Source organism: Penicillium canescens, assembly GCF_028828765.1.
Source record: "Penicillium canescens strain IBT 15451 chromosome Unknown utg000008l_segment0_segment0, whole genome shotgun sequence".
Lineage (NCBI taxonomy): Eukaryota > Fungi > Ascomycota > Eurotiomycetes > Eurotiales > Aspergillaceae > Penicillium > Penicillium canescens.
In genome coordinates this window covers 738,826-763,026 of record NW_026703970.1, presented here as the reverse complement: position 1 = coordinate 763,026, position 24,201 = coordinate 738,826, and the positions used below count along the sequence as shown (strand labels likewise).

General features: G+C 50.3%; 8 protein-coding genes across 8 annotated transcripts; 5 read left to right on the top strand and 3 right to left on the bottom strand.

Annotated features, from left to right (window-relative positions):
- Positions 1 to 591: 591 nt before the first annotated feature.
- N7446_011159 (uncharacterized protein) lies at positions 592 to 2,148 on the top strand (the record flags this gene model as incomplete). The annotated part of the gene is made up of 2 exons (XM_058519901.1): positions 592 to 2,027; positions 2,079 to 2,148. 2 exons carry the CDS (start codon positions 592 to 594, stop codon positions 2,146 to 2,148), a joined length of 1,506 nt encoding a protein of 501 aa, XP_058367425.1.
- Positions 2,149 to 2,380: 232 nt separating this feature from the next.
- On the top strand, positions 2,381 to 6,887 carry N7446_011158 (putative xanthine dehydrogenase HxA). The gene is made up of 4 exons (XM_058519900.1): positions 2,381 to 2,775; positions 2,849 to 3,052; positions 3,118 to 5,072; positions 5,128 to 6,887. Exons 1-4 carry the CDS (start codon positions 2,545 to 2,547, stop codon positions 6,809 to 6,811), a joined length of 4,074 nt encoding a protein of 1,357 aa, XP_058367424.1. The 5' UTR covers positions 2,381 to 2,544; the 3' UTR covers positions 6,812 to 6,887.
- A 257-nt stretch (positions 6,888 to 7,144) lies between these two features.
- prm1 (pheromone-regulated protein PRM1) lies at positions 7,145 to 9,139 on the bottom strand (the record flags this gene model as incomplete). Its single annotated transcript, XM_058519899.1, has 1 exon — positions 7,145 to 9,139. The coding sequence occupies one exon, from the start codon at positions 9,137 to 9,139 to the stop codon at positions 7,145 to 7,147; it is 1,995 nt and encodes a 664-aa protein (XP_058367423.1).
- A 2,847-nt stretch (positions 9,140 to 11,986) lies between these two features.
- On the top strand, positions 11,987 to 15,005 carry N7446_011156 (uncharacterized protein; the record flags this gene model as incomplete). Its single annotated transcript, XM_058519898.1, has 5 exons — positions 11,987 to 12,589; positions 12,650 to 13,382; positions 13,447 to 13,530; positions 13,592 to 14,440; positions 14,536 to 15,005. 5 exons carry the CDS (start codon positions 11,987 to 11,989, stop codon positions 15,003 to 15,005), a joined length of 2,739 nt encoding a protein of 912 aa, XP_058367422.1.
- Positions 15,006 to 15,600: 595 nt separating this feature from the next.
- N7446_011155 (uncharacterized protein) lies at positions 15,601 to 16,218 on the bottom strand (the record flags this gene model as incomplete). Its single annotated transcript, XM_058519897.1, has 1 exon — positions 15,601 to 16,218. The coding sequence occupies one exon, from the start codon at positions 16,216 to 16,218 to the stop codon at positions 15,601 to 15,603; it is 618 nt and encodes a 205-aa protein (XP_058367421.1).
- A 1,626-nt stretch (positions 16,219 to 17,844) lies between these two features.
- N7446_011154 (kynurenine--oxoglutarate transaminase) lies at positions 17,845 to 19,649 on the bottom strand (the record flags this gene model as incomplete). The annotated part of the gene is made up of 8 exons (XM_058519896.1): positions 17,845 to 18,135; positions 18,202 to 18,625; positions 18,675 to 18,842; positions 18,895 to 18,967; positions 19,030 to 19,135; positions 19,190 to 19,274; positions 19,346 to 19,414; positions 19,468 to 19,649. 8 exons carry the CDS (start codon positions 19,647 to 19,649, stop codon positions 17,845 to 17,847), a joined length of 1,398 nt encoding a protein of 465 aa, XP_058367420.1.
- Positions 19,650 to 19,994: 345 nt separating this feature from the next.
- On the top strand, positions 19,995 to 21,593 carry N7446_011153 (ssDNA-dependent ATPase MGS1; the record flags this gene model as incomplete). The annotated part of the gene is made up of 1 exon (XM_058519895.1): positions 19,995 to 21,593. The coding sequence occupies one exon, from the start codon at positions 19,995 to 19,997 to the stop codon at positions 21,591 to 21,593; it is 1,599 nt and encodes a 532-aa protein (XP_058367419.1).
- A 1,362-nt stretch (positions 21,594 to 22,955) lies between these two features.
- On the top strand, positions 22,956 to 24,017 carry N7446_011152 (uncharacterized protein; the record flags this gene model as incomplete). Its single annotated transcript, XM_058519894.1, has 1 exon — positions 22,956 to 24,017. One exon carries the CDS (start codon positions 22,956 to 22,958, stop codon positions 24,015 to 24,017), a length of 1,062 nt encoding a protein of 353 aa, XP_058367418.1.
- Positions 24,018 to 24,201: the final 184 nt, after the last annotated feature.

Here is a 24,201-nt window from a genome sequence, read left to right as displayed (position 1 = left end):
GCACAGAGGCTCAGGCGTCAAGAAAGTCATCCCATCCTTAAATGACGTGGACCTGCTCTTGAGATTGCTAGAGCTTCTTTGTTGGCGAAAAACAAGGCACTGGAGCTGTTTGGCATCAGCATTCAGATGGGATAGTGTTGAGTTGGCATAATATCTATCGTCATCTCCGGCAAGCCTCGATTGGTTGGCTCCGATCCCGTTCAAGGTGGACACTCAGGAGTAGCCTCGCGGTCCTAACGTGTTTTCTTCCAATTCTTAACAGGCCTTGATACAGGTCTGTTGATGTGAATGTGGAAAAGATGATTCCTCATCGGAGTACGGCTCTCCTGTCCGTCATCGTTTTTGTGGCACTTTTGCTTTTCATTTTCTCGTCCTCCCCGGTCCCTGATGCCACCGCCGAGGAAGAGGTCACTGGTCCAGCCAAGTATGTGCCCAGACCAAAACTACCATCATTAAGCAATTTCCACCTACCTTCTTTCCGCCCTCCTTCGCATGAGCAACCCGAGGAACAGAATAACAGCACCCATGGCGAGTCGAAATGGTACAGCACCTTGGAATGGTTGAACCCATTCTCTTCCGCCATCACCTTGGATGAGAGCCGCTCTGTCCTCCCCCCTTCGCGAACGCCGACCGATTTATACCTACTACAACACGAAATTCAACCCGAACAAGGCCAATGGGAAAGATCTGAAGGACCTGCAGAATGCCGACGCGGAATTGCTTCTCGCATGGCGTCGGGCGTGGTACGCGCAAGGATTCCGGCCCGTGGTGTTGACCCCGGGAGACGCGATGAAGAATCCCAACTACGAAATTGTTCAGAGGCTGAACCTTGCGCCTAAGGTTGAGAACGAGGTGTTCGGTTGGCTTGCCTGGGGACACATGGGCACCGGAATGCTTGCGGATTTCCATTGCTTCCCCATGGCGCGATATGACGACCCTATGCTGTCGTACCTTCGTCGCGGTAGCATGCCAGAGTTGATTACACGATTTGAAAATGTCAAAAATGCCCTTTACTCGGCGGAGAAGTCGCGTATCGCTGACGCCGTTGAGGCCGCAGTCAAGAAGCTCGAGGATAAAACCCCGTCCTTTGTGGATCTAATTGCCCCAGAGCTCTTCAAGGTTGAACAGCCACATGCTTTGGCCTTTTACAAATCGGCGGCCATTACTTCCCACTACGCGAGCGTGCACGAGAAGATGGGCCAGAACCCTGCGGCTGGTCAGCTTGCCTTGGTGCAGCTGATCAATTCGCATCTACATAATACCTTCCAGAACTCCTTCCCAGCGGGATTGGCTGTGCTAAAACCGTTCCCTCAGCACACCACTGCCTTGGTGGAGCCTGCCCTCCGGCTGGCAAAGGCCCTTATCCAGTGCCCCGAGTCGCCGATTCCCGAATCTTGTCCACCCAACCTTCCGGATTGCCGCTCCTGTCACTCTGCAAAGCAGCCCATGCGCATCAGCCAACCCTCGACCTACAAAAATACCACTTTCCTGTTCACCATCGGCACCCTTCCTCACCCCTACACTCTGGTTAGCTTGCAAAAGAAGTCGGATGTGATCACAACCCCACAGATTCGCCGGGAAACCGAGCGTGATGCCTGGCTGTCAGAGGTGACCAAGGAGGACCTTGGACCGGAATTGGGTGCTTCCTATCGTGGAGTCATCTTCAAGCAGGTTGTCGCAGGTGAAGATGCTGTCGGCACTTCTCTATGGATGACCGTGGAATCCCTCCCCGCGGAGGCTGGGCAAACTCTCCCCTCCGAACTCCTTGATGAGTTCGAATGGCAGTTTGGATTCAAGATTCCTCGCGGAGGCAAGATTGACCCTGCGACCGAAAACGACCAGCACACCGCGAAGAGTGCACAGGATCGGACTCCGAGCGAGCAAGGAGTCGGCATTGAGTACGAGCTGATTCAGAAGGCCCGGGATACTATCAAAGACAAGGACACCAACCGCATCAACATCAAGGATGTTGTCGAGGCTTGGAACCTCGCAGACACCGAGGTTTGGCGCTTTGTCAAAGCTTACCGGTGAGTCAACTATATCTACTTTCCAGATTAACCTGCTAATCAGATCTATAGGGCCCGAAGCGTTGTTGAGCGCCAGAAGTGGGAGGAAGAAGAGAAACCTTTTGCTGGCTCGCGGACATAAGTATGTTATATGTATTCTTGCATATTTTTGGTTTGGCGCAAAGGATATATAGAGAAATTTCACCAGTATTGAAGTGACAAAGCTTGGAATGATAGTGGAGGCGTAAAGTAATCAGGGCACGATGATAGGGCGCCAAGCCGGATGAGCATCGGACAGTGGCGATCCCCGCAAGATAACAAGTCCGGAGTGGGAGAGCACATGATACTCGTCCTCACCTCATCGTTTGGACTTCCCCTCTTGTAATACTGACTTTCTGAAACCTCATCTTGCTGATAACTTTAGGCAAGTCGTTGCGGACCTACTTCTTATAAAAACCCCACAAGATGCACTACCAAGTTCGCCCTTGAAACGAAGGTTGTTTGTTTCTATTTTTTGCCACATCTCGATAAGAACATTATGGCGCCGGGAATCCTAGAAACGGACTCCGCGGTCGCGGCTCAGAAGGCCACCAGCTTGTCTGCTTTGACCGAGGACTGGGACGATACAATCCGGTTCTATCTCAACGGCACCAAGGTTGCCTTGGACACAGTCAATCCTGAAGTGACTCTTCTCGAATACCTGCGGGGGATTGGGTTGACAGGAACCAAGCTTGGTTGTGCTGAGGGAGGCTGTGGTGCTTGCACTGTGGTGAGTCACGATATATATCGAGTGCAGACTGTTGTCTCGGGATAGACTGACCTAATGTCCATTTGTTCAATAGGTCGTCTCTCATGTCAATCCCACAACGAAGAAGATTTACCATGCCTCTGTGAATGCCTGCATCGCTCCTGTAGTCAGCATTGACGGTAAACACGTCATTACAGTCGAAGGCATTGGAAATGTGAAGGAACCCCACGCGATCCAGCAGCGAATTGCGGTCGGGAATGGAAGTCAATGCGGTTTCTGCACTCCAGGAATTGTGATGGTACGCCCATGTGGCATTTTGGCCTAGTATCTTGCCGAGGTTTTCCCTTGACTGACCACTTCAAGTCTCTTTATGCCTTGCTACGAAACAACCCATCTCCCTCAGAACACGATGTCGAAGAAGCATTCGATGGGAACCTTTGTCGATGTACCGGCTACCGACCGATCCTCGATGCCGCCCAAAGTTTCAACTCGAAAAACAACTGCGGTAAAGCCTCCGCCAATGGAGGCTCAGGCTGCTGCATGGAGAAGAATGGTTCAGGTGGCTGTTGCAAAGGATCCTCAAATGGCAACGAAATCGAAACAGTCGACTACAAATTCCCTGCGCCAAACTTTAAACCATACAGCCCAGACACGGAGCTGATTTTCCCTGCTGCGCTGCGAAAACACGAATACCGCCCACTGGCATATGGCAATAAAAAGAAGAAGTGGTACCGGCCTGTGACTGTGGATCAACTGCTGCAAATCAAGCATATCCACCCGGAGGCTAAATTGATCGGCGGAAGTACCGAAACACAGATTGAGGTCAAGTTCAAGGCTATGCGTTATGCGGCTTCCGTATATCTGGGAGACATTCCTGAACTGCGACAATTTACCTTGCACGATGATTACCTGGAAATCGGCGCCAACGTGTCTTTGACTGACCTCGAGCATATCTGTGACCAAGCGGTTGAGAAGTATGGCGACGCTCGAGGTCAGCCTTTCAAAGCGATCAAGAAGCAGTTGATGTATTTCGCTGGCCGACAAATCCGGAATGTCGCTTCTCCGGCGGGCAACCTGGCCACTGCCTCGCCAATTTCAGATCTCAACCCTGTCTTTGTGGCTACTAACACTATCCTCGTGGCCAAATCTCTCGAGGGCGAAACTGAGATTCCTATGACTGAGTTCTTCCAAGGGTACAGAAAGACTGCCCTCGCTCCAAATGCAATCATCGCTAGTTTACGCATTCCGGTTGCGCAAAAGCAGGGCGAGCATATGCGAGCCTACAAACAGGCCAAGCGTAAGGACGACGATATCGCTATCGTCAACGCCGCATTACGGGTGACTCTGTCTGAGACCAATGATGTGGTCAGTGCAAACCTCGTGTTTGGTGGCATGGCAGCTATGACGGTATCGGCAAAGAACGCCCAAGAATTCTTGGTTGGCAAGAAGTTTACAAACCCTGCGACACTTGAGGGTGTGATGAGTGCATTGGAGGAGGACTTCAATCTGCCATTCGGTGTTCCCGGTGGCATGGCCAGCTACCGCAAGTCTCTGGCATTGGGCTTCTTCTATCGATTCTACTACGATGTCCTTTCGGGACTCGAGGTCAAGGCATCAGATTTGGACCCAGACGTCGTGGCCGAGATTGAACGAGCTATCTCATCGGGAGAGAAAGACCAGGAGTCTTCAGTCGCTTATCAGCAGAAGATCCTCGGACGAGCAACTCCGCATGTCGCGGCCTTGAAGCAATCTACTGGAGAGGCTCAATACACCGATGACATCCCCGTGCAGCAGAATGAACTATTCGCATGCATGGTTCTCTCCACCAGGGCTCACGCCAAGATCCTCAGCGTGGACGCTTCTGCTGCTTTGGATATTCCAGGCGTTGCGGACTATGTGGACCACACGGATCTTCCTAACCCACAAGCAAATTGGTGGGGAGCGCCCAAGTCTGATGAGCTCTTCTTTGCCGTCGATGAAGTTACAACAGCTGGTCAGCCAATTGGCTTGATCCTGGCTACTACGGCTAAGATCGCAGAGGAAGGTATGAGGGCTGTTAAGGTGGAGTATGAAGACCTGCCCAGTATCCTTACCATGGAAGAGGCCATTGAGGCCGAATCTTACTTCGAGCACTACCGCTACATTAAGTGTGGTGATACCGAGGAAGCGTTCAAGGATGCCGATCACATCTTCACTGGTGTCTCGCGAATGGGTGGCCAAGAGCATTTCTACTTGGAAACACAGGCTTGTGTGGCTATCCCACTACCAGAGGATGGTCAAATGGAGATTTGGAGTAGTACTCAGAACCCTACTGAGACGTAAGTTCTACAAAATTCTACTTCATATGAATTTTTGAGCTAACTGCTTCTACAGACAAGCCTATGTTGCCCAGGTCACAGGTGTCGCCGCGAACAAGGTTGTCTCGCGCGTGAAACGTCTTGGTGGTGGTTTCGGCGGCAAGGAGACACGATCTGTCCAATTAGCTGGGTTGTGCGCCACTGCCGCAGCGAAGACTAGACGGCCTGTCCGGTGTATGCTCAACCGTGACGAAGACATCCTGACTTCCGGCCAACGCCACCCATTCCTTTGCCATTGGAAGGTCGGAGTGAGCAAGGAAGGAAAGTTACTTGCCCTTGATGCCGACGTTTTTGCAAACGGAGGCCACACACAGGACCTTTCTGGCGCTGTCGTGGAGCGAAGTTTGTCGCATATTGATGGCGTGTACAAAATCCCGAATGTCAATGTTCGTGGCCGGATCTGCAAGACCAATACTGTGTCGAACACCGCATTCCGTGGCTTTGGTGGACCCCAAGGTCTCTTCTTCGCCGAAAGCTACATTGAAGAGATCGCAGATCATTTGGGCATGTCTGCCGAGCATGTGCGGGCAATCAACATGTACCAGCCGGATGAAACTACGCATTTCAACCAGCCTCTCAAAGACTGGCATGTACCGCTAATGTACAACCAAGTGATTGAAGAGAGTTCTTACAATGAGCGCAGAAAAGCTGTGGAGGAGTACAATGCACAGCACAAGTGGTCCAAACGTGGAATGGCAATTGTGCCAACCAAGTTCGGTATCTCGTTCACAGCTCTGTTCTTGAACCAAGCAGGTGCCCTGGTTCACATTTACCATGATGGAAGTGTCCTCGTGGCGCACGGCGGTGTTGAAATGGGTCAAGGTCTACATACAAAGATGACCATGATCGCCGCCGAGGCACTACAAGTCCCACAAGCGGACGTATTCATCTCCGAGACAGCTACCAACACAGTAGCCAACACATCCTCCACAGCCGCCTCAGCAAGTTCCGACCTCAACGGCTACGCCATTTTCAATGCTTGCGAGCAACTCAACGAGCGCCTCCGTCCTTATCGCGAGAAGATGCCAAACGCACCAATGAAGGACCTCGCCCACGCAGCCTACTTCGACCGAGTCAACCTCTCCGCCCAAGGATACTACCGCACCCCAGACATCGGCTACGTATGGGGCGAAAACAGCGGCCAAATGTTCTTCTACTTCACGCAAGGTGTAACAGCCGCCGAAGTCCAGATTGACACACTAACAGGCGACTGGACACCCCTCCGTGCAGACGTCAAAATGGACGTCGGCCGCACCATCAACCCCTCAATCGACTACGGCCAAGTCGAAGGCGCCTACATCCAAGGCCAAGGCCTCTTCACTACAGAAGAAAGTCTCTGGCACCGCGCCTCCGGCCAAATCTTCACCAGAGGCCCGGGTAACTACAAGATACCCGGTTTCCGTGATATCCCGCAGATCTTCAATGTCAGTTTGCTCAAGGATGTTGAGTGGGAGAATCTGCGTACGATCCAGCGCTCTCGTGGTGTTGGTGAACCGCCATTGTTTATGGGTAGTGCGGTCTTCTTCGCTATCCGTGATGCGTTGAAGGCTGCGCGTAAGCAGTGGAATGTTACTGATGTGCTTCATCTGGAAAGTCCGGCTACTCCTGAGCGGATCCGGATTAGTTGTGCTGATCCGATTATTGAGCGCGCTAGGGTCCAGCCTAAGGAGGGGGAGAAGAGTTTCTTTGTTGCTATTTAAATTATACGACTTCATGAATTGTTATTTGTATGAGGAAATGCCATTTTGATTTTGTTACTATATCTTATCAGACTGTATCGATATCTCTCTTCATTCTTGACCAATCCGTAGAATCAGACAATGCACTACTCCAAAATCTGTCATTTTAATGTTGCAGTATTCTTTTTCCTTTTTTTTTTTTTCTTTTTTTTTCTTCGAAGGATAAATTGCCTTGTTGCTGGGAATCACTATAATACAACGCCAATTTCACCGAGAGTAATGCCTACATACTCCCCCGAATGCGATGATACAAACAAAAAAACCTTTAAGACGTCCACGAAACAGAAAATCCCCTCACCGCTTCACACCATATTCAACATAACTGCTCCCCCTAAAATCAGGCCCGGCATCCACCTGCAGCGCATTTCCATAATTCCTCTGCCCAGCAAACCCAACCTTCTCATCCCCATAAGGAGGCCCACCCTGCACAGGCGCAGAACTCGCCGACGTAGCCGTATACTGAGGAGCCACATGCCCATCGGCAGTCATACTCCTCGGCATAGCCGTAAGCGGGACTTCATCGAAGCCATGAGAATCATGGACAGGCTGGGGACCATGTGGACCATGCGGAACAGGATCAAGGATGTGGCCTTGACCACCTTCCCCGCGAGGCTTCTCGCGTCCCCAGAACAGGAGCATAGCGCGACTGATACCGATCAAGGCGATGAATACCCAGACTAGCAGGATGCATGTTGCGATGATTGCTTCGATGCGCACTGCTTCTTCTAGTTTGTTGATGACGCGAATGACGACTTCGGTTATTTTGTTGGATGTCTCGTCGCCTGCATCGGCGAGGAAGCTGTCGGATGGGTTTGAGGTGCTGTTTATGCTGTCTGAGGCTCCTGCGGAGAATGTGTCGTTTGGAAATGCCGGTAGGGAGATGTGTGCGTGGTCGACTATCCAGTCTAGACCCTTTTGCATTGATTCGGCTTTGAGCTTGACTAGGCAGTAGTATAGGTCGTTGACGGGGCCTTGGAGGACGGTGCCTGAGAAGGTGGAGTTCAGGGTGTCGGATGTGTTGGAAATGAAGAAGTTGAGGGTTCCGTTGATGTATCCTGCGGTTTTGTTGACCCATCCAAAGACATCGTCGTTGAGGCCACTGTCAACCTTGTCGATGGCTTTGTTGGCGTCGGTGGCCCATTCAACTGAGGCGTTTTGTAATGCGCCGACGACCTTGTCTGCGAACTCGCCCACCTCGGCGCTCAGCTCGGGAACGGTCTTCTTCACTTGGTGAAGAAGCAACCATTGGCAGAAACATGCGAATAGTGCCGCAAAAGCAAGAGCCAGCACGAAGAGTGCGGGTAAAGATGTTGCGTAGGCGACGGCCCACCGAACAAGGATTTGGCGACGGCTGTTGCTGAAACGGCTTGCTGCTTTGATACCCGCTGCAGCAGTGTACGGCCGCGAGACAATGTAGACAACATCCATTGGGTCGTGTGCCTCCTTGCGTACCAATTGAGACCGCTCTTTCATTGAGCGCCATCGTCGTATTTCTTGCCAAGCAACAGGAATACACACTAAGATGGCTACAATGAGAAGAACAGCAATGAAAATCTTGCGTGCTGTAACAACCAGGCTGGTGACGCCGTCGAAGAAATCGTTGATTCCGTTGTTGCCATCGCAGAATGCCAACTGCTTCTTTGCAGGAATTGGAAGGGCGGAAGAGTCAAAACTGTATGCGCCCAAAGTGTCGTTGACTAGGTCCCGGAGCTCCTTGAAGGGCAACATGATGAGCTTCTTAGCATCGGCCTGAAGGGTTGTGAAGTCGGGCAGGATGAGATCGTCCATTTTCGAGATTGTGTCATTGACAGATGACGGCAATGACAGATTCTCCAGTGTATCGATTGTGTTGTTGAGATCAAGAGGCTTGAAGTCCTTGTCGAACAAGGTGGCCGCAGTGTTGAACTTTGAGATTATGGTGTCCACTTCGCTCTGGTATTTGCCAACAACGCCCTCAATGTCGTCGCCGATTCCGACCAGGGTCTCGTTGATCCATCCGGTAGCTGCCTCGACAACTTCAATGCCAGCTTTTATTGTGCCATTGACAGCTACGGCGATTAGACAGGCGTAGGTAGAGTACATCATGTTGAGGACAAAATAGATGATTTCTCCGAGGGCCGTGATGGTAAGTAGCAACATGGTCTTCAAGCCATCAACAGCATCATCAACAGCAGAAGCTGTAAGCTTGTTGACACCTGTGGAGAGGTAATAGGGCATCGAAGCCATCGCGCTACCCATAGATTCCACAGATGTACATGCGGACAAAGACTCTCGCTTGGCAGACGCCATGTCGGATTGTAAGGAGCCGGCTGCAATCAAAAGCCGAACTAGAACGAGCAACAGAAGTATAGTCCATCGGTTGATCCATACTTGTGATAGTCGAGCCCTGAGGCCGAGATAAGGAGTGAGACCGTCTGGATGGAGAGGGATTATGCGCCCTGTACTGGAGTCGTGAGCCCCATATGGTGGAAGCAGGGGAAATATCGTTCTGCCGGACTGAGAGAATAGCATCGTGATTGGTTTTGCTTCAAAACTATCCCAGTTGTTGACGGCTTTTGGTGTGATCTCGTCCAGCGAAAACCTGCACAGGGATTCGGAAATAGAATCGAAGTCAAGTAAGATTATGCAAAGTCTGCATCAAAGCAGGGTATCGTCGAGAATAAAAAAAGAGAAGGAAAGGAAAGGAAAGGAAGTGATCAGCCTAGCAGCGGAGCATGCTGTATATAATGTTTTATTGGGGGTGAATGAATGGGAGATCAATAGATGAGTAGAACGGGTGGGCGGAATGAGAACAATAGAAGCAGTATAAAACATGGAACAAAGAGCCATCAAATATAGCAGTCGGAAAACCTAGAATGTAAGTTATCAGACATCCTGGGCGGCAGCAGACATTACCAAAGGCCTAATTTGTTAAATAAAGAATCGGTTCGATGGAGTTGCCAGCCCCGTAAACGTGGGACAGCCACTCAGAGTGAATCATGACTATGTCGAAACAAAGGAAACATAAAAATAAAGCCCGAGACAGGAGATCTGTACCAGGGTTTGTTTCAGGTATTGCCGATGCATGTAACTGGCTGATGTTGTTGTCAAAAGCGCCGGGGTAGCAAAATCGCCAAATATAGCTGCCGTGGGCGCTTAGCCGCTCACGACTTGAGAGCCAATAGCTGCATCGTCAGAGCTGGCACCTCGAACGTCAGCCATTTTTTTTTACGGCAGGCAATGAAGTCCTGTGCCATGTGAGTAGATGTATTTTGGCTTGAGCAAGTCCCGCTAACTTGATCATTTTCTAGTTGCCTAGTACTTGGTGTGAATGGATTCACCGAGTCGCAGTTTCGAGTGCAGACCGGCATTTTCTGATGAAGAATTTGGAGTCATGGAAAGCTCTGTGATTGAATTGCAGCTAGTCCTAATGTAATGGCGGCTTGCTTAGGAAGTAGATAAACAGATCAAGTACACTGCAGGATTGCCGAGGATCGAGTCGTGGCTCTATCGCCGGCGCCAAATCAAGATGGTCACGTGATATTCACATGAACCGTGCATCCGTGCATCCAGTGACCCACGTGATGCATCGCACCCTAACAACATGCAGAACGACATGTCTTGGGGTTTCGCAAAAGAGGCAAGGTTGACGATAAATCCACATCTCAATTGCTGTAATGGTTTCTGAGCCGGGTCCTCCGTACTGAGGTGAGGTATCTTGTACCTTCTTCTGAGCTGTCGATAGCTGTCTGAGCAACGCTGCTACGCCTCTTGTAGGGCCAACATGACAGCAAGAATATACTTCGATCTATGAGACAGGATCATGATAACATGTGTAGTATAGATCTATTTCACTCGGTTCAGGCCATTAGTTGGTTCCCCATAAATTACAAACTTGCAGTTTGCGCGGCCTGAAGTATTGGATGCTTATATCGTCGCTTCAGCCTGATAGATGGATACAATACGAATGATACGCCGTCACTTAATTACTATCATATCACGTATTAAGGAACTGGTTTGGTGGAAACCCACGGAAGTCTGAAGCTCTTCTAGGACTCGCAGATAATCAATCTTGGCAGCTCATGAGCTTCTTCGGATGCCACCTTCTCTTGACTCAAGCATCCTCCCCGTAATTAACCCAGTGAACTCAATGAGCTTCGTCATTGGTTATTGACCCTGACATGTGCCTAGATATCAATCCCAAATGGTCAACCACAAACGCGTCCTTGGACGCGTCTGATCACGAAAGCAATCCAACATCTTACTGTATGTCGGATTCCAAATTCCTGGTTTGTAGCTTCCAAGTCAAGTGAGTCGAAGCTTTCGACCGTCCCCATCCCCTTTCGTTTCTCATGTCTTGCTTCTCTTCCCATCTCTTGCTTCCTTTTCCTTCCCATTCATCCTTCATCATCTCATGCAATCAATGTTCCACCTCTTGAATCATCGTTAAGACACACGAGATTGTTTGATCTGATTCAGTTGCCTGAGAAGTCCCTTTCTGGAGAATTGTGAGCATTCACGACTCTTCTTCCGTCGTGAGTTCAAAGGCCTGGTCGCACCCTGTACCCTGCATTCTGCAATCATCCCCTTCCATATACCTCTGTGAGCTCTTTCACATACATCAGAGTATGTGCTTGCTTTCATGCAAGTCATCCTGCATGGTGCCAAGTTCACACATCTATCCTGCTCACACGGGAGTAAAACAACGAGTCCTCTGACAGAGACATCATCACCCTCGATGGACGTGAGCTGACAAGCAACCAAGCAGACAAAACTTAATCTTCTTGCGACCGAGGAAAAGCACCTCGTCGTCGCTTCGCATTTGAAGCCAGGTATGTACCAAGCAGCTTGCATTGGCCATCAACAAATGAAATGAGACTGACAGATTCTCGAGACAGACAATCCGGTTCCCGGAACCGTGGAAAGCTTAAGCTGCTGTCTCGAAGAATTGCTAGCAGATCCGAAGAACCAGGTAGGCACTTCGGCTTCATCAATCCAGCTCCAATATATCACATTGGTGCATTGCATGACAGAAGCCTCATCAAACAGACTCGCCTGAGGTTCGAGCTACAACCTGCAACGTATCGTGAGCCCTTGGGAACTGAAACCCATTCAAGAATACTGACTGACAATGAGTATAGATCCCTCATCTCCACAATGTCATCGGACATCACCCAGCCAGCCATGGATGGCGCGCTCCGCCCAAGAGCTGTCAAGGTAGCGAAGCTTGAGAACCTCATCAAGGGAATCGGTTATCCCTACCATAACGAGAGCACAAAATTGGAGATCGGAAACGGTGTGATGGAACTGTGCATCGGAAACTGGAAGTCAGAGTGGCCCACTTTTGACCTGCACAAGACCGACGATGCCCGTCCTCAAGGGGGGTTCCAGCTAAAGGTCACGGACCTGGACATGGTTGTTACATTTGTGATCAAGGGCAACTACCCCTTCGGAATGGATGGATTGTGTGACAATCTGGCCGACATGTTCCAGATGCCCGAGGATCTCGGGATGTCCGATTTTATCGTGGGAAAAGCTGCGGTCACCAAAATCATGAAGTCGAAGAAGAAGGGGACGGAAAAGTGGTCAACTCCATTCACAACCTTCGGGTGCCGAGTGAACTGGATGACCAGCGACGATGATCCCGCCGTGCTGAAGTACAAGTTTCTGCCGACGAAACCTTTGAACCAAGATGAGCAGGTCATTGTCAACATCAACAAATGCAATGTCAACTTCCTGGGTGTTGCCCAATCAAATCTGGTAAGTATTCTCATACAAAGAGATCTTGTGAGATGAGTACTAACAAATCACAATTCACAGACTGAATACGGAGAGGCCATGGCTGTGCCAATTCGGATCTGGCTGTGCACCAGGTGGATGGCGGAGAAGTCTGGCGGCGCAGACAACAATCTGTTTGGCAAGGTGTCAACCACTGAGATCCCCAAAACTGCGCGCAATACCAATCCCCAGAAGCTTGATCATACCTCTTCGGAGGAACCAGAAGGTCAGGGGCAACGCCCGGAAGCGGTGGATCGTCAAGCGGCAATGGATGAGAGTATCTCCGATCTCGATTCCAGCGCTGAAAAAAGTAATGAGTGTTTGATGGCAGAGCTCACGTTTGGTGATGGCGGTGATACTGCGATTGACGCTTATACTCCGGGCCTAGCCCTACGTGGTGACTCTTTGCAGGGTGTGCAAAACCAAAAGAGCAGTCCAACTGCTCTGACTGAGCGACGACTAGCCATCGTTGGCAATCTCACAGTCACTGTACCCCAGCTACCTCTTACTCCCACTGCCTTGATGACCACCATGACATTGTCATACGAGACAGCCCGATCTCACCTCTCACCTCCTACGTCCTCCCCCAACTCTCCTCTCTCTCCTTTCAGAACTCCCCCATCGGGTAGAGAAGAGGCAGAGGATGGGGAAGTGTGCGAAAAGTCAGAAGGATTGGCCTTACCTGGTGATCAGCCGATTCTTACTTCGCCGACTACGGAGGTTGCATGTGAGCTTCGGTTCCCTGTCTCGGGGAAGGACGAGCCGTGTTTTTCTGGTAAGTTTATCTGATACCTGCGCATTATCACTACGAGCTCAATTGAATGACTCAATTTTCTTAGACCCTGAAGACTACACCAACTACCGCGCGGTGGTTGTTGCGGTGGACTTCCCTCGCGAGGAGTCCGCCGATGCGGTCAGACTGGGTAAGTATATTCCGTTCCATCTCCTTCATTTGCTTCCAACAGAGACTAATCCATCTCCCAGGCCTGTTCGAAGGGCTCCAGAACAACACACGTTCGTCCTTCCCGGCCAACTCCACCTTGTTCCTTGACCTGATTGAGGGAGGGTCTACAGCAGATGAGGAGCAATCCGCAACGGCTGGTGTTCGGGTTCCCTTCCAGGACCCAGCCTGCTCCGAATCTAGCTCCCTTCCCATGACGGTCAAGACTTCCCAGGAGAGGGAGAAGTACAACTCTTACAGGCTTGGTCACATGTCTGGTACTGACTCTTCTTCGGGCAATGGTGGAGGAGGCCACCACTCATCTCCCCTCGTGGGAATCACCAAGGAAGTAGGATCCCCCACAGCCGAGCAGAAGGGCAACAACCTCATTTCCGAAGTATGCAGACCCCGAACCCTTGCCGAGGCCGTTTTTCCTTGTGCGCTTGAAGGGTGTCTGGTGCTCTGCAGTCTTACGGACGAAATGAGTGTTGTGTGCCCGAAGTGCGGACCGTATTCATCGGTTCGCTACTGCGGCAAGGAACACCTGTGGGGTGACGCCATTGTGCACTGGGAGCATTGTGGAGGGTATTCCCTCCCATACCAGTGCCTGGCAGGACCGCTTCCAGAGGGGATTCTCGTGGGTCCACCCATGGTGCCAAGCTTTCATGGCTGGGACAGCCCTGAACGTCATCGTCAAGCGCTGTGGTTCAGTTCCGCAGCCAATCAAGGCGATTATTTCGTCTTCGCGGACTCTGTTCTCAACCAGCTGAGATCGATTGGCACTTCAGCAAGTCACGGGCCACGTTGTTCAACCCGAGTCGTACTCACCGTGCGATTCGACAACCCCATACGGAAAGATCGCTTCCGTCGTCTGTTGGCGATCTGCCTGTTTGGTAAGTTTGCCAGTCCTGACACATCGTTCATTTCACGCTTTCCCCTTTCTTTCACTTTTCTATTTCTTATAAATCATCTGCTAACTCTTTCTTAGGGGGTGTTGAATATCGTGGTCTCGTTGGCGTTCTTTTCCGGTTTATCCGGGGCTGGATGAAGTTCCATCAAGTATGGGACCACATGGAGGAGAACATTCTGGTTGATCAACTTGAGCGAGAGATGGGCAACTTTATCCCTACCTCGCACATTTGTCAGCACAATGTTCGGGAGAATGAGTGGACTGGAGCCGACCAAAGCCCCTCCGACGAATCAAGCCACAGACACTGTGTGCCGCCGCAACAAAGACTTCAAGAAGATCTAGAGGTGGGACGGGGTCTCGAGGGATTGTGCAATGACCTGGAGTCCACTTGTTGGATTCTGCGAGCACACCGAACCACCCACCCTACGATCAGAAGTGTGGTGGCCCGCGTGCGTGGTGATGGTTTCGATGGGGTCCTGCCATGGGACCGACGTGTTTGGCGTCGGGGCGAAGGTTGGGACGGGTTTGGCAATCCCGCCGAATGGTAGGTGTGGAGGGCGGGGGATGGTGGGTGGTGTGGTGGATATGGGCATGTATCGGGGTCCTGGACTTGGGGTGGTGGTTAAGAACTGCTTTATGTGCTGGTGTTGTGTGGATGAGACCCCCCAGGTTCCAGGATGCCCTTTTTTGTAAATAATTTTGTTGGAGTACTTGTACGATTATTACCTGTCAGAGTACAAGGAAACATAGATGGGGAAGTGATGCCCCCTTCTTTGTTTTCAATTGAACAAAGAGTCCCGCGGTATTTGTGGCCAGGATTTGAATGTTCTCCACGTTTTTTTCGTGTTGTAGTTCATCAATAAGAGCGTGGAACGTCAACCCTACAACTGCATTATGCCAAGCAATAGTAGATCGGCGGAGACAGCTACATGTATGTTCGACGATCATTTTGAGCCTCACGGTTATTGAAATCCCTTATGAGAATCCAAAGGTGTCGATTCTATCCAACTTGAGCTTGCCGTAAAAAATATGCCTGCTATAACATTCTGTCCTCAATTTACCTCTTTCATTCCCGTCAAAGTAGTAGTAAATAAAGAAAGAGAAAGAAATATTCATTACAAAAACATGTGACATTGAAAATAATTACAGCAAAGCAACAGCGGCAGCAGCAATCATAGGAGCAACAGTAACAAAAGCAGCAGCAGGCCCAGCAGCAGCAGCACCGGGAGTCTTAGTAGCCTCAGGAGCAGTGAAAGAATTCACACCCCCAGTAACAGTCAACTGATAGTACGACCCATCAATCGGCGCAGTGGTATACGTCGCATGACTAGTAGTCGAAGACTCGTACTTCCCGCCATCCAAAGACCCACCCATCCCAACACTCATAGTACAGCTAGCAGACTCAGTGGAGGATTTGAGCGAGCACTCGTAAGACTGGGTGATAGTGATATCGTAGCTTTGGGTCTTGTCGGAGGTGGAGGCGATGTATTGGCCGGTCATGCTGACCGTCTCGGCGCCTTGGATGATTGTCCAGGAGGCTGGGTAGTTGCAGTCGGATTTGGGGGCGTCTTTGAGGCAGCCAACGTGGTAGGTTGTTGCTTCGGCATTTATGCCGGCTACGCTGGCTGCTGTACTTGTCCAGCCGCCTAGTTCGAGGAGGGTTGCGCTCCAGGATGGGGAGAAGTAACCGATGATTGTGCTCGAGTCGTCTGCTTTGGCGACGGCGGCCAGGGCTGCGGCGAGGAAGATTGAGGTGCGCATTTTTGGAGTGGTCTGTTTCTGTTTGGGATAAAGGGGGACTATAGAGAATGGCTTAGAACGGGGGTTTGTCCTTTTTAAAGACGGGAATCAGGCTAGTCATGTATCCTTGTCTTCGCTTAATGGGCTGTGGAAATTGAGGCAACATGCCTCTAAGCTTTAGACTGCCTCTTCATAGGCTTGAGTCACAGTTGTTGGTCACTCATTGGATCTTGGAACGCCGTGGCGAAGCGAAGACAGGGCTAAGTTGTGGCTACTATATCACTAGTGAGGTAGCGGAAAGGTTCGTATAGCGGGCCAGCTTAACTTCGTTTAGCGTTTGCTCGGTCTAAGACATTATTTCTTTTTACGGTCTAGTTTGCCTAATTAGCGCCCTTGCCCCCTTGAATGTTTGTACAAATATATTGAACTCCGGGGATGAAGGAAATGATAAATTCAAAACAGAGGGCGGAATTGCTTATTTCTATTTGAACGAGCACATTTCCAGCACGGCTATTTTCCATCTGTGCTGGAGCAAAGCATGGGGATATCCCAATTTGTGTTACAGTAGTGGCAACCCTAGTTTGCAATTGGAGGCAAAAAAGCTGCAAATGTATCATGTGGCCACCGTGGATGATATTTGTCGGTAAATCTTACCCGCAGAGATAGCTTAGCGCAATTTCTAGAGGCTCTCGGACCATTCGGTTACATTCAGAGTTACATGTAAGGTTCAAAATTGAGAAAGTGTGCTTTGCTTATCGGGGTCTAGCTCCGCCCAGGGCCGCCTTCTCCGGCCTTATGAGGCTCTGTGGTCCACTCAATGGATTGTTGTCTTGATGCATGGACAGCTAGGACCCAATGGTCATTCAAGCCGGGTATCGTGTGGTGCACTCTGTGGCTTCACAATTTGCAGTTTATTTGGAAGTTTGTGCAGGTGGGAAATAACTGAAAAATGCGAGTACATTGCGAAATATGTGTTTGTAAAAGTTTTTGCTTTACCTAAACAAATAGTTACGATGGAATGAATATCATAAACTATCCATGGATGCTTAATGCGCCAAGCACTAACTAGGACTGGGAATCTTGCCGGTAGAATCCGGGGTAAAGAAGTGTTGACGTTTCAATTGCCAATGGGGAGCCAGCTATCGATCTGATAAAGCTTGCTAAATGGCGACATCCAATCCTATGCAGGTTTTAAGTTGGGTTACAGGGTACTTTGTTAGAAGTATCTCTTCCTGGAGTAAACATAATTTATCTCTTTCTTAACCAATTTACTACACACGTTTATCCCCATCTTTCATCGTATATGATAACAGAAGAACTAGAAATATAGAGACGATTGAAAATTTATTTGTAAAAATTGACAGACCAATGCCTTTAGACTATGAAATATTGTATTCGCTTCGAGGCTTTCGTGAAAGTTAGAGACTGTCCAACACTTCTCATAGCACTGTATACCCATTAATGACCCCTGTTGTATAAATGCAATTATCTATGGACAGAATCAGGCTGTGTATGTAGGATAAAGTGTACATTCAATCGATATGACATATCTGCACATTTAACTATATTCAGCTTTCTACGTATCGTCATCATACCCTTTCTACAGAGTTCAGAATATATCGCAGCATCCCAGCCATTCCGGATATTTTAGTGAGTGATATACTTCTTGAGACCCCTCAGGCGTTCCTTGGCAGTCTCGAGAACATCATCATTCTTGCAAACAGCAAAGCGAAGATAGTCCTCAGCAATGTGAGAGTTGGCATCAGTGTAGAACTCAGTCGGGGGGATAGCAGCAACGCCGACCTCCTGGATGAGGAACCAGCAGAGCTTGAAATCCCGCGGACGGTTGGCAACGTGGGCTGGGAAGGGGTAGTCAGCTGGGAGCTTGACGGAGGCCATGTTGGCCAGGACGAAGTATCCACCCTCGGGGTCAGAGTACTGCAAACATTACTTGTCAGTGACTTGGATACCACAAAGGTCTGCAGAAAGATCATGATCACATACCGGGATACCGAGTTCATCAAACACCTCGCAGAAGCGCGAGATTTTGTTCTTCATGTCTGTCCGGCTCTCATCCCAGAAACCCTCCTTCTCGGCTTGCTCAAAGGCTACAGCGGCGGCTTCCTGGAGAGGGGACACACTGCTGTAGCAGATGCGGGTGTGAGCACCAGCAACGTACTTGATCAGATGCTCGGGTCCGATCAGGTATCCGACACGCCAGCCAGTGGCATAGAAGGCCTTGCCGGCAGAGCCCACGGTCAGAGTGCGCTCGTACAGCTGAGGAGAGAGGGTAGCAATTCTGGTGAATGGAACGTAGAACAGACGGTCGTAGACTTCATCAGAGAGGATAATAAGGTTGTGCTTAACGCAAAGGTCACCAATGCGCTCCAGTTCTTCGCGGGAGAAGACCTTGCCGACGGGGTTGTGGCTGTGTACACGTTAGCAGATGTCTCAAATCAAGTATCAAGGTTGCTCACGGAGAGTTCAGAACAATCATCTTGGTCTTGGGGTTGATGGCCTTCTCAAGCTCCTCGAAGTTAATGGTCCACTCCGACGCAGGAGAGGTTCTGGTAGCACCATCCTTAGGCGGTTGAAGAGGTACATATCGGATAGTGCCACCGGGCATCTCGATGTTGCTAATATATCTATTCACATAGTTAGCAGCTGTCGATCCTTTTCTAATGCGCGGCACCTTACTGGTCAAAGAAGGGCTCGAAGATGATGACTTCATCACCGGGCTCAATGAAGCCCATGAAAGCACTGAGCATGCCTGATCATCCGATGTCAGTGCCAATTTCCCAGCCATATATGTAGAGGGCGTCAATTACTCACCTTCATTTGCGCCGGTTGTGATCGAGACCTCGGTATCGGGGTTGATGGTCTTGCCGAAGAAAGGCGAGTATGCGTCCGCAATGGCTTGCTTGAGACGAGGGCGACCCTATACGCTATGAGCATACTGTACAGTCTGCGCGGGGCTGTGGGCATGTCCCACCTTGGTGGGGGAGTATTGGTTGCATTCGACTCGGTCCAGCGCATCCTTTGCAGCATCGAGAGCGAACTTGGGAGGGTTATAACCACTGTCCACAAAAATTGATTGTCAATGTTCGTTCCTTGAAGCATTGCGACATCGACATCTTGGGTGACTCACAAGAACCCTTGGCCCATGTTCACGATCGGCTGAACCGGTGAAGCTGCGGCGGCCTCATTGACGATGGACCTGGAGTATCAATTCAGTATCCTTCCTATAGCTTTCCAAATGCCATGCCATACCACACATCCTGTCGCTGTCCTGCCACCCGCGCAGCGGGGCGGAATGGATCGGGTCGCGCAGCTGTTGCCGACATCGGTCTTGCGCCGAAACCAGAGAGGCGGGGTAAGGTAGGTGAGAGGGATACGGTTGGGTTCTTGAAGTGAGCGAAGGTAGAGAGGAGAGTTGAGCGACTGAGAATCATGAGTGACAGTTGAAGAAAAGAAGTTGGGGAAGTTGATGTTGCCCGCAAATGGCGTGCTCGGATTAGGCTTCGGGAAACGTGCCGAATCCCACTCTATACAGCTAAGTAGTGACAGCTACAACGATGTGTTTTGATGATGTTAGGCCAATCGAGAAATATTGTGCATTTACTTAATTATAAATGACTGGACAATGCTTATTTGATGCTCAGGCACCAAGGCGTTGACATTACTAATTACAGGCGCGTCTTGCATAACGCGTCTCCTCCGTCTCCGTCGGAGATAGCGGGCGAACCTAACAAATACTCGACTCGAAACTTCCTTCATGACCAGCATAGTTTGCAATCATGGTTTCCTGTCCGATATGTGAAAAGCCTGTCTCGCAGTTAAAGATCAACGATCACATCGACTCCGGCTGCCAGAGCTTCATCGAAGAACCGTCCTCTTCTCCAGGAGACGCATCATCCTCCCAGAAAGGCCCTGTTCCAAGCATATTTCAGCCTGCATCCGCTCGAAAAGCATCCGCACAGTCAACTATCACGAAAGAGTCCCCATCGCGTCCAGCAACAACCCCGCGCCCTCTCAACGGCAAGAGATCATTCATCCAGGAGGAGACAACCCAAGAACGTGGGCCGAAGCAAACAAATGACGAATCCAAAGAGCCGCAGGCAAAGCGCCCCAAGGTCAATGCCTTCCACAAAGCTGCACCACTAGCAGAGCGTATGCGGCCCAAGACACTGGAGGAAGTGTGCGGCCAGGAGCTTGTCGGCCCGAATGGTGTCCTGCGTGGGCTCATCGAACAAGATAGGGTACCAAGCATGATTCTGTGGGGCAGTGCAGGGACAGGCAAGACAACAATCGCTCGAGTTATTGCGTCGCTGGTGGGTAGCCGCTTCGTGGAAATCAACAGCACAAGTAGCGGCGTCGCAGAGTGTAAGAAGATATTCGCCGAGGCTCGCAGTGAGCTTGGCCTGACTGGGCGCAAAACGATCATTTTCTGTGATGAAATCCACCGCTTCTCCAAATCACAGCAAGATGTCTTCCTGGGTCCTGTGGAGAGTGGCCAGGTCACCCTGATCGGAGCGACGACTGAGAACCCTTCGTTCAAAGTCCAGAATGCGCTCCTTTCACGATGTCGGACCTTCACTCTTTCAAAGCTCACTGACGAGGATGTCACCTCCATTCTCCACCGCGCTCTCCGCGTTGAAGGCCCAAGTTATTCACCTTCTGACCTGGTGGATGAAGAACTGGTCCAATATCTGGCTAAGTTTGCCGATGGAGATGCTCGTACATCGCTCAATCTGTTGGAGCTCGCCATGGACCTGTCAAAACGGCCTGGTATGGACAAGGAAGATCTGAAGAAGTCCCTGACCAAGACCCTTGTGTATGACCGTGCCGGAGACCAGCATTATGACACCATCTCCGCCTTTCACAAGTCCATTCGAGGCAGTGATCCGGACGCCGCGCTGTATTATCTCGCTCGCATGATCCAGTCGGGCGAAGATCCACTGTACATCGCTCGGCGGCTGATCGTGGTCGCTTCGGAGGACATTGGCCTAGCTGATAACACAATGTTAACCCTGGCCACCTCCACCCATGCTGCTGTTGAAAAGATCGGTCTTCCAGAGGCGCGGATCAACCTGGCCCATGCCACTGTGGCAATGGCACTGTCGAAGAAGAGCACTCGTGCGTATCGTGGCTTGAACAACGCCTTTGCCGCCTTGAACGAACCTGGGATCGCCGGTTTGCCTATTCCTGTTCATCTGAGAAATGCACCAACCAAGCTCATGAAGGAGATGGGTTATGGTGCAGAGTATAAGTACAATCCAAACTATGTTGACGGTAAGGTGCGGCAAGAGTATCTGCCAGAGCAGCTGCTGGGCCGTACCTTCCTAGAAGACTTGGATTTGGGCACTCAGAGAGATCGTGACTTGAACACTTACTGAAGAGGCTGATGGTCTATTGTTCTTCATTGCTCGAAGTCATACTAAAACCCAATGACATCCATATGGCCCTGAACTATCAGGCACAGCAGTATACATCTGACCGCCTGAGTATCAATTATACTGCACAAATTGCCCCAACTAAGCCTATTTGGGCCTGTTAATAACAAGCATCATGACATGACTTTGTCGTACTTGCTTCTGCTCGAGTGACTCCTCAGGGGCGTGGATTCTCATTTGTTGGCAACTCTTTCATACTCACTTTCATTTTCACTGGAGACTTGCAACTGAACCACTGGTACTCTCGTTTTCTGTGCTTGGTCATCTTCAGAAGGCAGTTCTGCTTATACTACAGCCTGTCCTCGCCCCTCACTCTTTCCTGCCTCACCTTTCGGGCATTGTCCCACACGTAACCAGGCTTGTCATATCCCACGCTCATTTTCCGGTTTACCGGAGCAGCCTTGGCGACTCAGGCTGCAAACGCTGAAGCTGAAGGGTTGGCATCCAACGCTCGCCCCACGAAGCGCAGACGTCTCGAAGGATCGACCGCTGCCATCCATGTGAGTTTGGTCCCTCTTAATCCATTTAACGGCTCTCTGGTCTATCACATTATGTTCCGTCAACGCTAATATCAACGTTTCAGCCCTATCTGCGCCTGATCGCCCCTGCTCCACCTCCATCGGTCCCAGATACTGCGTCTCAGCCAGAGCCTGTTGAGGAAGAAGAGTTCTTACGTCCAGATTCTTATATGGCGATAGCATCCGATTCTCTTCGTATGCTTGGGCCTGCGCAAAACCCACAAGTTATGCACCACTCACCATCTATGCACCACCTAGCACCCTTGGTTCTTCCACCGGGGCCCGTCAATTTTATCCACGTGGATCCAACCAACCCACAACGATCTCCCCCGAAAGGAGACCCCGCAGCAAGGCGAAGATAGACAAGCAGAAAGCAGACTCCTCTGCTCTCAGAAAGGCTGGTGGTGCGTGTCTGTGGTGCATGCGATCTAGGAAGAGATGTGTACCCCAGAGCCCATGCAATTTATGCTATACCAGCGAGCAACGTATCTGCATTCGAGAAGCGGAGCACCTGTATCTGTTTGGAAAGCCTCCTGGGTCTCCGTTTCCAGCTACACGGTTGCCATCCGTGGAAGGGCGCCTTACTTTGGAGGAGATGGAACGCACGGTCTTCTCTGAGACGACAGAATTCCAAGCGGTTTTAAGTGTCTGCCAAAAAGATACTTTTCTTGGATCCCGGGCTTGGATTGTCACTAAATCAAAATCCGATTTGATGGAAAACGAAACTCTCGTTGATTCATTCATCGACATGGCTATCAGCTGTCTTGATTGCGCTGAATTATCTGAAATGGAAGCTTCATACTCCTCTAACCCACTGGTTCGGAAGGCACTCCAAATGGCAAGGCTATTCATGACCACCCGATGCATGGCAAAAACTCGCATCTTTGCACCAACAGCGGATGTTGCGTCTGGAAGGCTCGTGATGTTCTTTGTCTTAGTCCGCTGCGTGAGGCGACTAGCCGAGATGTCTTGGGCATTATGCTTTTTGCTGTACGAATCCTTGCGTCACAAGGATATGGGGGATTACGAGCCTAAGACAAACAAAGATCTCGATCCTGTTTGGGTCGCTACGGCACTCTACATTCGGACTGCGAACGGCTTAAACGCTCTGCGAGACAACCCAGCCATTGAGAAGATTCTTGGTCCTGGGTGTCAGATAGACGTGATTTGCCAGGTCATTGGAAACATTTTGGATCACACCTTTCCCCGGCAGAAATACATAAGCACGTCTCGTATCAGGGGGACTTTTGAAGCGGCAATCCCCGAACTGTCGTCTCCGTCCCCGTCTTTCGATATAGTCTTCTTGCAGGGACCATCTGACAGGCAATGGTCTTGTCTTCCCCCAGAATCATGCTATCTGATGACTACATTCTTAAGTGCTGGGTTTCCTCCGTCTGATTCGCCACTTCCTCGGTCCTCAGAAGTTGTTGAGGCACTGATTGCCATCAGTGCCTCGCCTGCGGCACCTATAGGCACGACACAAGACGCCGAGAACGATTCATCTTTTGTAAACTTGGATTCGACCATTTCATTCGGTATGCTCCAGGATGCTGATGAAATCCTTGGTGCTGATACACTTTGGCGTTCAGGCTCCTTGGAAACCTTTGGAAGTACAGACTCAACTGAGACCCTACCTGAATTGCCCGATACTGTACCAGGGGACTGGGCTCTGACTGATCCGAGCATAGCCTTGAATCTCGACATCTTTGATACCATATCTGGTAACAGTTCCTATTGCAGCTGTTGCAGTTACTGCTGTGATCATGATGCGGACGCTGATGGGTGTTGCTGTATCACTGAATGTTCTCCTGGCAAGTGTTATTGCCCATACGGTCGAAGCCCATGTTAAGCTTGTTTGTCTTTTTCTGTTCTCTTTGCCCTATTCTTATACATCTTGATAAAAGCGAGGTGATTGCTGTTATTTGGGCCATGGCTTTGAATTGTGTTATTGTTTCAAACGAGTGAGACGCAAGAGACATGGGAAGCTTTGCTTGAGATAGTTGATACCCAATTGCTTATAATTCAGTCATGCC